Below are 18,559 nucleotides of genomic sequence, written 5' to 3'. Positions count from 1 at the left end.
CTTCCTAATCTAAACGGGAGAGTGAGTTGACTGAAGTGGAAGAAAAGCATCCTCCTTTTCCTTCCCAAGCGGAATTTCCTCCAGTTTGGCTCAGGCCTGTTAGAAGATGCCTCCGACGCGGAGCTAATGGCGGCAGTGCCATGTGCGAGCAGGGCTGGCAAGAAAAGCGTGAACTAACGTGAGCTGAGGCTGCTCGCTGCCCTGCGGCTCTGACAGGAGCAAGGCCGGGTCCCCTCAGGGGGCAGAGCCCACGGGATGGAGCCGGGCCGAGGTGTGCGGCGCTGCGGGCTCCGTCCCCTCGGGAACACGCACGGCAGCCCCACGCGAGCGGAGCCGCTGCCTTTGCGGGGCTTCTCTGCTAGCCGCGCCTCCCCAGCCAGCCGGGTTTCTCTCTCGGAAGCTCCATTTTTAACATCTCCGCCTTCACCTCACCGGCAGCACGGCCGCCTGCCCGCCCGTAGCCGCTGACGCCTTCTCCGGGTCTCTCGGGACCCCGCTCGGGGCTCACCGGGGCTATGGAGCGGCCGAGCGCCCCCCTCATACCCCCGGCGAGGGGACCCCGGCGGGCAGCACCGCCCCGCCAGCCCCCTCCTCCTGCCGGGGGCGGTGCGCGCTGACGCGGCAGCGCCGCGGCTCCTCCGCCGGCCGAGTCGCACAATTATGAGAAAGAGGCGCCGGGCCGAGACCGCCGCCAGCCCTGAGTCCCGGTGCGGAGCCGAACCAGCGCCGTCCTCCGCGTCCCGCGCCTCCCTTCGTCCCCGGAGCGTCGTCCTCGCCCGGCCGCTCCCCACCCAGCCCTCCGCTGCCGCCGAGCCCAGCCCCGATAGATGGAGACAGGCCCCGCCACCGCCGACGCCGAACCACGAGCAGGAGCTGCCCGGCGGGAGGAGAACCAGAGTCGGCGCCGAGACCCAGCCCGGCCCTGAAGAGAATGGTGAGAGCCGCGGGCTGCGGGGGTGCCGGGGCGGCGGGGCCGGGCGCGCCCGGCGGGGAGGGGGCAGGGACGGGGCCGCCGGATCAGACCTGTCCCAGCCGGCTGCTGCGGGTCTCGGCCGCCTCCCGCCGCCGCCGCGCTGCCCGGGCCGGAGGGGACGCTCGGGCTCCGCGCTGCCGGCCCCCGCTGCTCTCCCGCCCGCGGGCCCGGAGCTGCCGGCCGGGAGTGCCCCGCGCCGCCGGGCGAGGCTCCCGCCGCCGTCCTCGCCGCGCCGTGCCCGGGGCAGCCGCCGCTCCCGCCGCCGCTCCCGCGCACCCTCCGCGCCCCGAGCGGAGGCACCGCAGCGCTTAGAACCGAGAGCTCCCCGTTAGTGCTGCCTCTGTTCGCCGTGGTGGTCTGGTCTGAAACCGGAATTCGCACGGTGTATTCTCTGGGCTGCAGCAGTCCTTCCCTTCTCATCCTTACACCTATTTCATTTTTGCAGTTACAACGTGTTATGCATAAGGGAGCACATATATACTTAAAGATGTATGAGTGTCTGCAATGAAAACAATTTAAAATCCAGCTCTATATTCTGGCTGTTAAACGGTTGTTCATCCCTATAAGTTTGTTCCGTAATATTTAAAGAATTTAGGGTAGTTTATCGCATCAAGTGCTTTCAAGTAATTTTGAAAATATAAGCGACAAGTCTAAATATATGGATTTCTACAGTCTGCTTGAACTTCTAGTAAGATGCTGTTTCATTTTAAATAAAAGGTGTTTTATTTCACGGCATTTTCTTTAAAACCATGGGGATTCGTGCCCATGAATCTTTCATTTCTGAGTGTATCTGTGAACTGTGTGGAAATGTGGGTTGTGTTCTTCTAGAAACTGCAAATCCAGCACTCTTCTAGGAAGAAGCTGCAAATGCAACCTTCCATTCTGACTTAAGAGTGCTTGGCATCTGCCACTTGGGTGGTACTTGCTCTTCTCCCTGAAGTGGTTTGGTGTTGGGTTAGTTTTGAGGAGTGGAGGATTTGGGTTATTTTATTTCATTTTTTAAAATTTAGCTCTGGTGGGTGTTTTTTTTTTGGTGCGGACATAGCCTAGAAATGTACAGATTGATTTAAACCATCATGGTTCTGTAAATTTGAGGCTCAGCAGCCTTTCTGGCAATATAGTGTGTTTGCAGGGTTTAATATTTGCTGTGTGTTTACCAAATGTTTTGAAACCTCTGTTAAACAGGTGTTTTGGTTGAAATTAATATAGGACATTTTATGCAAGCTCATTTTGCTAAAAATTTCCCTGCTGCTCCATGACTATTTAGCAACTTTGAATAATTGCTGGACGGTGTCCAACATTAAATCAGGAATTATTCTAAGGAATGAGTCGTTCAATGTGGCAATTCCGGCTGTTCAGTCTTAAAAAAATGTGTCTGTGTGGGTGAGATAAATGTCTGCTAGATCATCCTTCATACCTTCTGGTAGGAGGCCATTCTTGACTTTGCTATTTCAAGGCAGGAGGGGGGAACCTTTGTGCATGTGGAGCTCTTTAGGCTGAGTTTGGACTGTTTGTACCTTGGTTTCCTGATGTTGTACTTTGATACTTTTTTGCTTGCTTGAGCTCAGCAGTGGAAGGGTAATGTTCACTTGTCATACAAAGGCACCTTGAAACATCACCTTGCATTTGACAGTTATCTCACACTATCTGTATCAGATCATCTATCTCCCCACGTGGATTGTCTTGGAGAGAGTTGCTCCATTGTGTTTTAAACTTTCATTTATTTTCTTGTCCCTTGAGGCTCTGCCTAACTAGTCGTGCTGCATTACCATTTTCTCTTACCACATCAGCCCAGCTTTCTCTGCTCTGCTGGTGATAGACTGCAGCATCTAAAGCCCTCTCTTTTTCTCATCCTTATCTTCACCACTTGCTGTGCTTCCCTTTCCTGGAAACTTTGGACCAACACCCAAATTTTTCATGCCTCTCTTTCATGGCTCATTCATGAGGTGCATTTCTGTTAACCATTCAATCCTTGTGGACAGTCATGACAGATGAACTTTTCTAAATAGAAAACTATTGTTTTGAACTTCAGTAACTGACTCTGGCACAATAGAGTTTGGCTCTACTGGTTTGCTCTTTGACACCAGAAATGTTGCAAATAAATCTCTAAGAGGACTTGTCAAAAATTGTGTGTGAAGAGAGATGCTTGATAGAATTTTGCAGTCTTGAAAGGCTTCACAGTGGATTTCTATATTGTAAGGCTTTGAAATGCCAAAACAATATGAAATTAATACTTCTCATGCCAAAATATTTAACCTGAAAAACGTCGTTGTCTTTTTTTTTTTAGCTGATATTTATTTCTTTCGGAATTTCAAGTTTCTTTCAGCAATGTCTACGTTGGCTGTGATATTTACATGCCCTGTTTATTTCATGAAACTGTGATATTTACATGCCCTGTTTATTTCCTGAAACAAGCAACATTAGTTCTTTTTCTTTTCCTCACCTTTTTAAAGGCAGACTGATAGTAAAATCAGTGTGTGTGTTTTTCAGAATTGAGATTTTGGTTTTGGGGTGATGTTCATTGTGTCTGTGAGTAATTCCGTCTTGGTGCGTTTTACCTTCAGTGGTTGAAATTTCAGCAGCTGACTTCTCATCAGATAAATTACTGATTAATGTCATTCTCTGTGTGTATTTGGATAAGATACTTGCATAATTATTAAAGCTGTGTCACTTTTTACCTCTGATACTGACAAATGGCTGTGGCCCCTGACCAGTGAGTCTGTGCTTCATTGGTTCTACAAAAAAATACTCCACTTGACCTGTGGTAAACTTGAACTTTTGTTGCACGCTTTCTTTGTGTTCTCTGGCCTGAAGCCCTCTTTCCTCTATTGTAATCTCTGCAGTCTTGTTATTGTCTTTTTTTAAAATTTAATCCCTTTGCTTTCCTCACATAATGAGAACATAGAGGTGCTAGTGTCATGTATCGTGATACAGCCAGTACTGAAAGTGGTCTGTCTAATCTTTGCTTTCTGTTATTTTTATTATGGGAAGCTTGGCTTTTCTTGTGCTTAAATTGTAGGTGTTTTTGTGTTTTAAGTAACAGAAAACTAATCTAACAAAAGAACAGAAAAAGTAAACTCCCAAAACCTTAGTGTTGGCCAGCTTTGCTCCCCATCCTGGCTCAGCACGGGATTAGCTGGGCATCCCTGCTGCTGTGCAGGGGGGCAGGGCAGGAGGGCAGGGAGGATGTGCAGGTGGTTATTTGAGTTTTTGGTAGCAGCTGCACAGCTGCACCTTAACTGGGTGGGACCACAGCCCTGAGCAGCAGTGGGGCGCCAGGAGCAGTGTCCATCGCAGCTGTTCCACTGATGGAAGGAATGCTGGCTTTCTTGAGGAGTGGTGAGTTTCTTTCATCCTTTACCCCTATATTTTGCTTAGCATGTAGAATGTGAGCCACTTTCTTTAACTGAGCCACTTCCTTTAACTGCCAGGTGTGCTGGACCCACAGAACAACCTGAGTTTGATTTTTTTCCCCCAGCTATTATAATTTATGCACAGAAGAAGGGACCACACAGGTTGTGTAATTGCTGCTAGGTGAGCAGAGGACAGTTCTTACTCCTGTGTTCTTTCCAAGAAGGAAAGGCCAGTGCACTTCTGATGGGATAATGAAATATAAAAATACAAGAGAGAAACTGTATATGACTTCTTTGTCCTTCCCAAAATTGGGTGAAAAGTGTCCTGAACATATGGGGAATACAGGGAGTAAAATAACTGTATTGCTAATAGTGGTGCTGGTAGTTCTGAAAACTGCTTTGTGAAAGGGCAGAATATTTAACTGTGGCAGGTGGTTTGACAGCATATGGTATAAGGATGTTGCAGGATTAGTCTGTAAGATAGATGTGGTTAATTGCCAAGGAGAACTTTGAGCATGGTACCAAATCAACAGCACATTCAAGCTTGGTTTATAAGTTGTGCAGTTTTTGCCCCTTAACTAAACCAAAGTTCAAATTCTACTGAAATTGTAGGCTTGGATTGAATCCTAATTATGGGGATTTCTGTGTTTCTTAAAAAAATCCTAAGAGTTGCATCACAGTTAGTTTATTTAATCTTTATATTATTAAGAGCAGTATAAGTTTTTTTCCCCTGAAGATTTGTACAAACTCATTCTAGCTTGAGCATTTTGTTGTCATGACTTCTGTAATGTTTGAACACTGTGTGTATTGCAAATGTGCAATTTCTGAATTAATGTATGTCAAGCCATCTTTGTTTCATTTGTTCTCAGCTCAAAGAGGATGGAGTAAGATTTGTGTGATGGCATATCTGTTGATTTTCTATAGCAGGAAAATCAGAATTGTAGAGGCTGATTCAGTAATCAAGTTAGTACTCTGCTGCATGTATTTGGACAACTGATGTTTTTAGGTCATCTAACTTCAGAAACAGCTATGGTAAACCCTCTGTGAAGCTTTAATGGGACTTCATCTGCAGCCTGTCTGTGGAGAGCCCTAATTTACATCAAATACAGTCCAACACCAAGTGCTTATTTTGTTTAAATGCAAATCATGTGTTTTGCAAGGAGCATACACCAGGCCAATACACAGGTTCAATGAGTGTAGTTGTGTGTTTATAGTTTTTGAAAACTATGCACCTGTATGTGAGTCTTACCAATGTCTACACTTACTGATAGGAATTTTCTAGCAATTTACCAGCTCCTCTTTGATTTGGTGAGCATTGCACCTCTTTTTCAAGATCTGTGACAGCCTGGTCTAGTTCTTTTCCTTTGTCATGACTCCCAGTGCTATTGGATTCTGCCTTTAATTGTTTACTGCTAAACTGAGCAGATGTTGAAAAAAAAAGGAAAGAAGTTGTAGTTTTGAGAATTGGCATATAGCGATTAAGTTCTGGTTTGCTGATTTTAATTTTTTGGTTTGATTTTTTTACTGACAACCTTTTGGGTGATTAATGAAGTATATTTTTGCTATTTTACACTAAATCATTCTTGCTTGAGAATATTTTCTCAGTTACAACTGTAAATGAGTTTAATCTAGGTGTTCAGCCTTTCACCATAACTCTGTAATCCTCAAAGCCTGGGAAAGTGTCTGTTACAGCTCAGTCAGTGGTAGCACAATGGTTTTTGTAATTGAATCTCAGCTTTGGTGCCCTGCTTTGTTCCCACTTACCTCTACTCATTTTCTTTACCTTATCTACTTGATTCTTGTCACCTCTGCTCAGAATTTTCACTTCGTAGTCCCTGTCCCCTGGCTTATGCTGGGTTGAATTTTGCAGGCTGTCCCTGGCTGATGATTCTTACCCAAATGTCTGCTATTTTTTTCTGTAATGCTGCAGTTTTTGTGAGATGTGGACTTGAAAAATTTGGCTGTAAAAGTTTAAGTTTAATAGACAAATCTACATTTATGCCTTCTGCAAATGGATTTCCAGATGCTTTGTTAGGAAAACTTAATTACACAAGCACTTGTGCTTAAAAATTTCTAGAGTTGGGCTGTCCTAGAGCTAGTGTTATTTAGCAGCCCAGTCCTTCCCACTCTTACTCATTTTATTGACAATATCTTTTCTGACTGACCTGGAGTGCTTGAGATGTGTTGCAGGGTAATTAGCTCAGGGTAAGGGTTGCTGCTCAGGCCCTTTGCTAGCTGTTCCCATATGTGCCAAAGCTCTTCTTAAAGTTGTGTTGTAATCCAGTCAAAACTCCTATAAAACCTGGCTGTGTCCCTTTCACCTGTCCCTTTGTGCTTCCTTGTGCTCAGTCACTGGGGATCTGAATTGAATAAACTTCCCATCACCTCCTTTCCTTTTTTTTTTTTTTTTTTTTTTTGTGGATTATTTTGTTGGTCATTTCCCTGAACCAGCTTCCATGTGACTGCACAAATGCTGCTGCTGGTATGAGATAGGTTGGGATCATGTGCAGAGGCTTAGGAAAATGGGATCGTGGCACCCCAGGCTTGACAGGAGCTGTGAGGCTGGATTGAAGCTTGCTCCAAGGTGCCTGGGATTTGGTTTGTGCTGTTGCATTAGGGAGTGTTCAGTTCCTCTGTGCATCACCCATGGCACATGGATGTTTTCTGGGTCTCTGCCTTGTGCACAGGCATGGATGGAGCTGTACCAACTTCTGTGGCCTCTTCAAAGTATAAACCAAATTGTTTTTTAGCCTTGTGTAATTGTACTGTGAGCACTTGGTGGCTATTCTTGAGTACTCCTGTATCTAAATCATTGTTCACAGAGGATGTTTTTCTTGACCTGCTTTTCTGAAAGTGTGCTAGCAGATTCAGGATCACTTGTTTTTACCAGATGTGCTGTGCCCCAGTCTGTCTCTGGACTGAGCTGCGCCAAGATGAGTTTGATCCCTCCCATCAGGTTTTTTCTGTTGGGAAATGATTTACTGCTGGTAACTTGTCTCGTGTAACAGAATATTGCTGGATTTTTTTCCAGTGTTCTTAGCATGCAGCATATTTGCTTTTTAGTGCTGTTCCCATTCTTGTTTGATTTTCTCAGGAAGCTGAACCTGTTTCTTTGAGTTAGGAGAAACCAAAGCTGCATTCTACTAATGTATGTGCCAGGGCTCAGCACAGCAGCCATGTGGACAGGTTCAAAGGCAGTCATGGTGCTGTAAACATTATTAAAATTGCATGTAGATTGTCTTTGTGTGGTGAGTGTAATGCAGTATTCTAGATTGTGGCTAGAGCCACTCTGAAAAAGCTGTTTCCTTTCAAAGCCTGTCCCTGGTGCTGCTGCAGGTCATGCAAGTCTTTAGGCATAACTTCAGTCACCTGGATAGGTTAAATTATGCATGTGCTTAAGTGACACATGATTAGAGCCTAAAAATACCAGTTGTGTAATTGCAGAACTGTTAATCAACTTTCTCTTCAATTATAAAAATCAGTTAATCTACACGAGTAGGTGCAGTTAATGATGTTTTAAATGTCAAACTCTTACCAGTTTCTCCTGTGTTCCCTGGCTGCATTATTGTCTGTAGTTTGCAGAATCCTGTTAAACAGAAAGTTTTAACTTCAGCTGTAGTTTATGAAGGAGATTAGAAGAGTGTATATGGCTGAAGGTGATCTTCTAGATGAAGAGTTTGGGAGAGATTCATCTGGAAGGAGCTCCTGCTTGTGGTAGTAACCTTGCACTAGGGAAAGAGCAATAAATGACTGATACCTTAGCTGACAAGTGTCCCAGAGAGCTGTCCAGGAACGTGGCAGTGTCTGGTGAGGAATGGCTCGGGCTGCAGAGCTGGAAGAGGTTCAGTCCCCCTGATTTCACAGGCTCCTCTTTGCTGACCCCGTTACTGCTGCAGGTGTTCCTGGTTTGCTGCCCTGGGGACAGCCCTGTGAGCCCTCACCTGGCCTCAGCCAGGGCCACTAAGCACAGATGTGGAGGTTGGGATGGACTTTTACCTCTTAAACTGGCATCAACTGGCTTTGCAGCCAGAGGCACTGAAAAACAGAAATAGCCACTTGAATAACCTTCGCCCTTCTCATTTGTGCAACTTCAGAAATGCTCTTGATGAGGATTTATGCCCATGCCTCATTAAGCAATTGATCTGTCTTAGTCTTGGTTTCTTTTATAAAGGTCTTATGCAGAAAAATGATTGTTTAATTTTCAGCTGTAGAAAACCCACGGTTTGTGTGCATTGTTATCTGTATAAATTTTACTGCTCCGTGTGCAACTCCGTGACTCCTCACCATTAAATTCCCTGTAATTGTTTCAAATGCTTTAGTGAAACAAAGTGGCCTTTTATGTTGCTGATGTAGGGAAAGAGGGCAGAAACCTCTCATCACCCTTGTCCTGGTTTGGGCTGCCAGCTTGAGTTACAGGTGAACCTTCTGTGGTGCTGAGGGCTGCTAACAAACCAGTCATTGTGTGCATGTATCCTCTGCCTTGCCCCGCGTTCCCTGGCCCTCCAGAGGAATATTTGGTGCTGGTAACATCACAGCACTCTGCTGGACAGCACAATGCAGTCAGCTTCAGGCAGCTGTGCTTTCTTTCTGGTGCAGAAAATGTGCAAGAACAAAGCTTTTCTGCCTTCAGATGAATCCTGTTCTAGGCTGTAGGAGGAGGTTTTCTGGTCACAGGCAATCTGCAGCATCCAGGTAGACTGTGCAGAGAGGGGAGAATTATTCACAAGAGCTAATTAGGCAGTGAGTCCCCAGGCTGGCTCAGTGGAGACCAGGGGGGTTTCAGAGCAGCTCTTTTCTCTCTGCAAAGAGGATGTAGAAAAATTAGCACAGCTGAGATAAGGTTAGTAATTTTGACTATCCTCTTGAGTGTCATTACTGGGTTTTTGGGGGTTTTCTGACAAATATAAAGATCTTGCATGTAGGACAAGAAAAATCTTTAGTAATTAATGTATTAGAAGTTGAATGTTAATTATACCATGAATTAGAACAAATCTTCAATGCCAGATGAGAATGGTGTTCTTAAACACAGGGTATCTGCCCCTCCAGAATGTGACCTTAGGCAATATGTTCTTGCTTCATTGACACCTCTCTGAGAAATAAAGAAATAAAGAAATACAGTATTAACTTCCTTTCCTTCCTCAATATCAGGATGTGTGTGCATTAAAAAAATAAATCTTTTTGTGTGATAGATCTGTAGTCTCTCCCTGTGTGCCTAGAGCCTGTGTGCTTTTGGGGATTATTTTGATGTACTTTGGCAATATGCTTAGATCAGCTCAGCTCCTCTGCCAACCCAGTGTCTTTCTGCTACCAAAGGGGATGTCCTACTTCCCTTCTCCCCACCCTGATCATGGCTATGTGATTCTGTCTTGTGCTTTAGTTTTCTGTCCAGTTTACATCTGAATCTGTTCATTCTGACATTAAAGCTACCTATTTTTTTTCCCCTGAGGGTAGTTTGCTGGTTTGGGGAGCCCAATCAATTTTCCAGAGGGAGAGTGCACAACTGCAGGTGGGGGAGAATGGGTGGGACGGCAGAGCAGGAATTTCCTCAGCTTGTCTTCTCCGACTGCACCCTCACTTTATCATTTGAAGAATTGCATCTGTGAAAGCCAATATTTCTCCTGTGTTTCTTGGCTTTGCCAGGACCTCCACCTCGCTGCTGGTGTCTTTTGTTTCTCTAGAATGATTGTCTTCACTCTTCTCCCAGCAGGCCAGGGAGGAGCCTGTTCCAGGTATTAGTCCAGAACAGCTTGGACAGGCCTTTGTGCCACATACCACACAGCATTAGTGAGTTTTACTGGCTTTTAGTATGCTGGAAGAAATTGCCATAAATAAAAAACATTTTCCATGTGAAGTTGTGTTGTGGTCTGTCAATATTATTTAATTAGTTGTTTCCCTTATGCTGGGAAAAAAGAGACAGAAAATCAAAAAAACCCAACAAACCAAACAAACAAAAAAAAAGAGGGTACTTTATTTCTAAAAATAATATATTTAGTTTCTGAGTAATTATTTAGACTTGTGGTATTTAACATAGAAGAGCCTCTGAAAGCATCAAAAGCTCAAACAACTCTCAAAAACAGGTTGGAATTTTTTAAAAGTGCCTAAATACACATTGTATATTATTTCAAACAGTAATTAGCTGCTTTCACATTTCTTTAACAAACCCAGTTAAGTTTCTTCTTTGCACTTTTCTAGTGTAGAAAACAGAAACCACTTGAATAGTTTCAGTGGGGAGCTTTATCTGCTGACAAGTGTTTAGGTTCATGGGTGTCTCTCTCATGCTGCCAGGGTTCTTGTGCCCCGAGGTGGGGCTGCAGTCAGCACTGGGCAGCTGCAGGCTGACAGAGGGCAGCTGCTGCTTTGTCTTGACAGGAGTGCAAGTAGTGTAACTGAATCCAGCAGCTCTTTGTTATGAGCTGCATTTAAAAATGCTTAAGTCTTTGTAATTCAGCAGTAGGTGAGCTATAGCAAATTCTTGTTTTGGCTTGCTTTGATGCCGGCTCATCCTACTTTCTCCAGTTTATTCTAATTGTTGAAGAACTCTGATCACTTTACAGCTGACCAAAACATTTGCTTCCCCTCCTGTGCCTAACAAATACTGGCACAATTGTGTGCACGTGTGTACAGGCAGGGAGAATCCAAACTTCCAGACCTGTTTCAGCTGGCTCTTTGGTTTGCAGATGGGTCTCTTTCCTAGTTTCAATAGTTTTGATATTAACAATAAAGTTGTTTTCCCAGATACTGTGTCTAAACATAGGTTCTGTGAAATTTCATAATCCTTAGCAGTGGTCTGCTTCCATCTCCTATATCATGTGCCCACTAGTATGTTCTGTTGCTCTTCCTTCTCACTCATGCTGTTCAGAGAAATATTATTGATCTGCCATAATTAATGTGAGCATAGGCTTCCTTTTATTTCTGTAATAGATGTTCAAAGAGTTGTCTGAGGCCAGCTATGTCAAAAATTCCTTAGTGATAACAAGTTTCCATTTCTCTAGTGAGTTAATAATAGCCTACTTAAGTCAGGAGGCACCAGAATCTTTGCTGTGATGATAGAGAAGTGTCTTTCTTTGTACGACATGAAAAATAAGTCAGATCTGTAAATTGAACAGCTAAGAAAGTGGTAGAGCAGGACAAACAGCATCCACCCTTCCAGTCTGCTTTTGTAGTTGTAATTTGCTTCAGCACATACTGAATTAATCAGATGTTCATGCACTTCATGAACTGGAAAGGGAGGACTTTGCTTAAGTCTGCAGCTCAGATATGGCTAGAGTACATCCTTTGCACGAGGTGAGGGGTTTGCAGCCTCTAAAGCTGTCTAGGAACAGCGGCTGCCAGAGCTGAGGTTTCTCATCAGGGAATAAAGCAGAAGCAAATTGAGGGCAGGATTAATTATTTGGCTGGTCACAAGAGCCCTTTCCCACTGCTCTGTTTCCCGAGGTGGCCACCACTGCCTCCTTTCTTGCGCCTGTGACTTGTGTTCCCTGTGTCAATGGGGAAGGCACTGGAGGAGGACAGCAACTGCATCCAGACTGTGTGAGTGGCTTTACTGCTGAAACCATGCCCCAAGCCTCATTCCCTGCAAAAATAAATCCAGAGTTTATAGGATTGTCTGTTCCTACACCCTCTGTGGCACGTGCAAGGTAAGCCCAGCACTTGCCAGAAATGTGAGGTTTGAGCCAAACGAGTGCTTTGATGTAGATCTGGGGTTCAGCAGCCGGCACAGAGTGTCCATCTGTCCCTGCAGAAAGGACCAGGGACAGGCACAGCCCTCAAACCCACAGAGATGTTTTGAGCGACTTAAAAAGACTTGGCACTGTTCTGTGTGTGTGGTGAGTAGGAATGCTGACTCTGCCTTCCTGCTGCTCCTATTTAAGAGAGTGTGTAGGCTTGCAATCTGCATCTGGTAGGTCAGAATGATCACAGACTGCAGCAAAATCTCTGGTGCTGTCAGAGGTGAGGAGCATGCAGGCTGTCAATTGTATGACTGGATGAGGAAGGGAAAGGAGGCTCAATGTTTGAAAATGCAAGAGATCTGCTGTTGGTTTATATGGGTCATTCAACATTATTAAAAGTGAATTTCAAGTGAGGAACCCTATCAGAAAGAAGCAGAGACTGTATGACCAGCTTGCAGACATTCCTATGTACTTTGCCATGATTTTTTTTGTTTGGCTTTTATTTTGTTTTGAACAAAGTGAATATTAAGAGAGAAAATGTTGGCTGAAAAGCTGTAGCTATATTTCTTGTAGTTACAGCCACACACTCTATCCTTTTCTTTCATCCATGGAGTTAAGTTTTAGGGAGTAAAGAATTATTTTCATCTCCTTTTAAACTCACTAGCTTGTTGCTTCTAGGTCATAACTTCAGTATTTGCTTTGAAATATTTAATGGAATGCATCAAAATGTGATTGGTCTGTGAACTCAGAGGAAGTAATTTATAGATTCTTTAGCAGGAGTGAAATTTTTTAGCTTGGTATTTCATTAGCTGAGAAGACTGTGAATGTAAACTATTTAGAAATCAATTTACTTCAGCTCACAGCAATAAAACTGGTTTACCTTCTGTTGTATCTTCTTTTTCCTACCAAAATTCCAAATTCTGTCAATGAAAGTTGTTGGAAAATAAAAATGAAAATGCAGTTCTCTCCTTGCTTCCCCTCGGCTTTTCTGAGGGCATGTTCAGGAACAGTTTGCCATCTGCTGTGCTGCCACAGTCTCAGGGAGTCTCTGGTTTTGGCAAGTTTAATTACTGTAGCTGGTATAGTTGGGCACTTAACCCTGAAGGTGTTTATTGTTACATCAGCTGAGAAAAAGCCACTGTGAAATTACAGCAGTGGGTGATTGGCTTCTGAAATCAACTGCTGGTTCATCCCATAGTGACCTGAGCTATCTCATACTGTAGAATCGGTGGTGAAATATTTTCTAGGTGCATAGTAATATTTATTTTATGCCTTGTGTGGATGGTGTATGCATTTTCAAATTTAATACTTTCTGAAAAAGAGGAGTAATTTTATGGCCGGTCTAACTGCAGAACAGCACAGACCTTAAACTATTAAGTAAATAAATTTATTATTTGTTTTAAAACATGCATTTACTCTGAGCTTTCCACTGAAAGACCTGTATTGCAGTTAGAAGATAACTTTCCCAACAAGATGGGTAAAGTTGGTTGAGTTTGAATGTAGTAAAAATATACCAAAAATATTAGGTCTGTGGATTCTATTCTGTGCATCAGGGTTAAAAGGCACCAATTCATAGTGCTAAATGCTATTCATGAATTTAGGGTATTCTTAATTAAATGAATCTGCAGAAAAATATTATCCCTAAACAACTGAATTATCTTCTTTGTAATTGTACAGTGAAATAATTCTCTCAAAATCAGCCTGTTCTCCAAATAGCAGATTGGAATAATTTTCCTCAAGTTTGAGAGAGCTGTAAAAATCCCTTTTGACAAATCCTGATTACCCTTTGCATCCAGAACTGCACGTGGACTCAGGGAGTTCTGTGGTGGCTTCATTACATCAGAGAAGAACTTGATGAAACAATAGCTGCTCTGTTACAGACCTGGATTGCTGTGAAATCTGTTCAGAGCAAATCTCCTGAACTGTTTAATAAAAAATAGGATTGTTGAAGGTTTGTTTTCAGCACTGAGGGAGCCATTGAGAGGAAGATTCTTATCTTTGCTCTCTGGCTCACTTGAGATCTGCTTCCCATGTGCAGAATTGACAGAGGGCTTTCTCTGACTGCCCTCTTTCCTTGCTTGCTTCAACAGTTTTTATTTAACGTAAACCCAGTCTTTTTTTTTTTGCTGTCAAACAATATATTTTCAGGACTGTGGTGGTATTTTCACTAGAAAAGTTTTTCAATCCAGAAAATGGGAGCTGTTTGCTTTCTTAGGAGTCCATTGAAGCCTGGTGATCTGTTCTGCTGAGAACAGGATCTTCAGCATAGCTGAGACCCCTTTTGTGCATGATGGGTCTGTCTGTCTGTCTGTCTGAGCTGGGCACATTCTGGGACAAGAGATGCCCTAATGCATGTGGAGAAAAAAGAAAAGAACCAACTTCTTGTAAATGAAGCTGGTTTTAGACTAATAAGTAATCCTGATGCAGCAGGTAAAATATCCTTGCAAAAATTTTCATTTGTAGTGGATTAAACAACAATTAAGATTGAAGCACAGTCCTTGTCATTAGGGTGACATTCTTCACAGGGATACATTAAAGCACTGCAGAAATATCTTCTGGCATTGGGATAATGTCTGAGCCTCTGTTTTTTGAGTACTGCACATATCCATACTTTCTATAGAAGTTAGTACAAAAAATTAAGGTTGACTGATACTGTAGATTCTGATTCAGGAACAAATTTTGTAGGTGCTCTGTGTGTGTTGTGCCTTGTCTGGACAGACAACACTGTTATTCTCTGTCAAAGTCTTTTAAATATAGTTCATAATACTAGCTGGCTAAATGCTTTGTTATCTCCCCTTTCTTTTAAAAAAGAAAGCAAAAACCCCCAAACTAAAATTATAGAAGTATGTAACTTTAAATTGAAGGGAGAGCCAGTAAATTAAATGCCTGGGGTTTGACAGAGCCAAGAGTTTAAAACAAGTGGTAGCAAATATATGACATTAAAGTATCTAACTTTTTTTCCCTTCTATCTGCTTATTTGCTTAGTTAGCTGAAGTTTTGAAGAGTTTCCTCAAGTGATAAATATTTCCTTGAGGAACTGAGATGTGCTCTGCTGATATCTTTAATACAAAATTTTAAGTGTTTTCTTTGGTAGATAGAAGTAACTGTCTTTCAGCTAGCTCTGCCCCCCATACACATTGGCTTGGCTACTCAGCTCATCCTGGGGTGCACATTTTCAGTATAATTCAGTTAATTTGTCCTAAAAACAAGTCCAGGTGCTTTACATGCAGTGTGGTTCTTACTGCCTTAAGGATTTGAAGCACTTACTAGAAATCATTTCAATGAGCTATTCATGTAGAGGAGGCTCTGTAACATTATTAAAACAAACTTGAAACTTTTCATTTGGTGCATTTGATTTATGGCTCCTCTTCCCACAAGAAGCTTTCTGAATTCTAAACTACTTGGTACGCATTAGCCTAATTGAATATGGTATTTATCAGGGCTGTTTGGCTTTATTCAATGTATCTCGCATAAAAGCAATGAGATAGAGGTTTGTCTGGAATTTCTGCCTTTCAGCTATAGCTGCAGGAGCCCAGTGCCTGGCTGGGGCTGGTTGTCTGGGCAGGGATCACAGGTCAGCCCCATGGTGTAGCACGTGCTGGGATAATGGAGTGGGTTTCTCAGATAAGAGATCCTCTGGTAAGTCACGAAGGGCGCTGTGGTATGTATAGTTACATAAGGAGCAGTAACTTCAAGTTGGAACAATGTCAGTGGACAATTCCTTGAATAGACAAGATAAAGGACATTGTTAGTACAGTATGTCTCTTAGAAATGTTTTGAAATTTATCTGGTTGGCTATGAGTGACCTAGGCAGACAGGACTGCTCTGCAGCAGCGCTAGCACGACTGTTCCTGCTGCACATAGTTTCCATTGTGCCTTCTTGTTTTCAGGCTTGAAACTGAAAACTTTCCTGTATTTTCTTCTGTCCAGATGGAAAATAAACATTTTGCAAAATTTGAGGTAGTGGAGAAACATTATAGAGTCTATATTAGTTTTTAAATAAATAAATAAAATTGGCGGATCTTTTCCTTGAGGAAGTATTGCGTGTATTGAACTGCCATATGGTGTAAGCAGAGATTTGAAAGATGAAATATGAGACTGTGTGGAAAGTGATATGATTTCTAAATTTGAAGCTCAGTCTGTGCTATCAGTAACTAAAATCCCCTTTACCAGCCCTCCAAAAAGGTCACGGTTTAGCAAATTATTTATTAATTCAGGTCACTTTGCTGATTCACTGGGGAGCTTTATTGAAAAACTGTCGGGAGAACTGCTGGGCTGGTATGCACTGTGGCAGTCTGCAGGGCAATATAGTTGGGAAAAGTGAAATTTTAGTTTTGTAACAAGTATTGTTACAATATTGTAACTTTTTATCTTAGAACAGTACACAGTATCACAAAAGAGAAGGAAAAAAATAAACTGGGATCCCTTTGTGCATGAAGAACTTCAGGATTGCCAGCTACAAGTATTATTTATACCTGCCATTTTTATGTTACTTGAAAATCATGAAAGTAATTTTGAGATCTTGACAAGCAGGCAGACTTACTTTCTATAGAGAAAATAATTCAGACCAAACTTGTTGAATAAACTTTGAGAATTTCACAATGGCTTGATAAGGCTTTGCCATATTGCCAATGCATCAATTGCTAGAACTTAAGTGTCCTTTTATTTTAATATATTACATGAGAGGCTCTTAGAAACACATGAGCTGAAGGGAGGAGAGTGGTAGGGGTTGTTTTTTTATTTCTGAGACCTGATCTCATACTGTACTTCAGGGATGGTTTCTCTTTTTTTATAAATTTTCTTTTTTCACCTGCTGTATACAAAACCTGATTGTGGTAAAAATTTCATTCTACAAAGAGACTTGCTAAAGTTATCCAGTGTGAATTTCAGTAAAGATAACATCAATCTTGAGCAGGTACATTTAAATAATCTCTGTTATTGGGGCATTGGAGTGCTAATGCTATTGCTATGTCAAACATAGTTAATAATAAAATGGCAATGGTAAAACTTCCACCTTTTACAAAAGGCCATGGGATTACCTTGGCATTTAGATACTTCCAGAAGTTGGAAATAATTGGGCATGTTCTCTTGAGTTTGTAGTTCAGCTAGTACTTGTGTAAGTTGTTTCAGATAGCAATTAGAATTATTTCACTACTGCTGAAACTGTTGGAAGAGAACGTATTTATTTAAAATAGTGTTTTATTTAGCTTGAGATATTGAGAATGCACAGGGAAGAATATGGGAAGCTAAGCTTTTTTCTTCCACAATTTTGAAAAGAAAGAAAGTAAATAGTTGAAAAGTAGATCTTTCTATGTTGATGCTGCTTGTGCCTTTTGCTGAAAGGCTGCTGACCCATGTTACCCAGAGCCATGGTGTAAAGTGCATCTTCTAAAAATACACTGGGAAAACAGAGCACTTGGAGCAGCAGGAGCTGCCTCTTACTGGAAACAGTTTGGGGGTGGGGTTGTGTATCCTGTTCAGATGTGAGAAAGCTTTAATAAGAGTAGGCAATTTTTCTTAAACAGTCTGATAACTTGCATATTGATTTTTGACTTCAGACTGGATCTCCTATTTTAACTTAATCTTTAGCTCATGAGGAGTATTTCTTAGAGGTAACTGCTGCAACTAATTTATACTCACCAGTGTCCTCATAGCATCTTCCTTTTTCTGGTCATCACAGGAAGATTATGTAATAATTGTTCTTATTTACATGAAAGGCAATACTTCCTGCATTTTTAATGTGATTTTTACCCATTTATGGGAATTGTCTTTCACACAGTTCTCTTCTCTTCTTGGTTTGTATTTTTTTTTTTTTCTTTTTTTCTTTTCCTCTCTCAAAAGAAAACAAGACTCTGGAATTAGCAAATTCTGTCTAAAATCTTCTGCAATAAAGATTAATCAGCATACAGCCATGCTTCTAGAGGGAGTCTAGTTTTACCAAGAAGTTTCAAGTACATTTTAATAACAATACAGAGTTTCTTCTACATAAATAACTGACTTGGGGTGACTGATAAAATAGTAGTGATGTGACAATATTTGCACTGTTGAAAAATTGAGAGAAATCCTTGGTAAGCTACCTTCTTTAAGAGAAAAATTGATGAATGGTTAGTTGTTTTATTTTGGGGGCTTTTTCTTTTTTCTTTTCTGTTTTGGGAAGTGTTTATTATTGTTATTATTATGAAAAGTGGTGTTGCACATTGTGAGCCAGAGGTCCTTGTCCCCAGCTTTGATCACCACTCAATAATAAAACAATATTGTGTGGAGCAATTGACGCAATTGCTTGTGGTTTATGTTCTTTGGATTTTAACATCTAGCATGTTATGCCTGTGATCTCTTGCTTCAAGGTGTGGTTTTAGCCAGCTGGCTGAAACATCTAAGTATTAAATTACCCTTCTGTATCTTTTTATATTCTGCTGGACCTGCAGAGTTAAGCTTAAACTACTGCAGTTTTAAAGTAATGCTCTGTTATTATCTTAAACTGATAATGTTTTACTGTTACAATCTTAAACTGATGTTGAAGTTACAGTGAGTGAAAAATTCATCCATCTTTGCTTAAGCTTCTT

General features: G+C 42.0%; 1 protein-coding gene across 1 annotated transcript in view; it reads left to right on the top strand.

Annotated features, from left to right (window-relative positions):
- The first annotated feature begins 723 nt into the window (after positions 1-723).
- TRPM7 (transient receptor potential cation channel subfamily M member 7) overlaps positions 724-18,559 on the top strand; it is a 51,091-nt gene continuing 33,255 nt past the window's right edge. The window contains exon 1 of the mRNA XM_059481943.1: positions 724-934. Coding sequence (XP_059337926.1) covers positions 932-934 — 3 coding nt within the window. The 5' untranslated portion in view covers positions 724-931. The remainder of the gene's footprint in view (positions 935-18,559) is intronic.

Source organism: Ammospiza nelsoni, chromosome 14 (genome assembly GCF_027579445.1).
Source record: "Ammospiza nelsoni isolate bAmmNel1 chromosome 14, bAmmNel1.pri, whole genome shotgun sequence".
Taxonomy (NCBI): domain Eukaryota; kingdom Metazoa; phylum Chordata; class Aves; order Passeriformes; family Passerellidae; genus Ammospiza; species Ammospiza nelsoni.
This window is presented reverse-complemented; position numbering and strand designations above follow the sequence as displayed.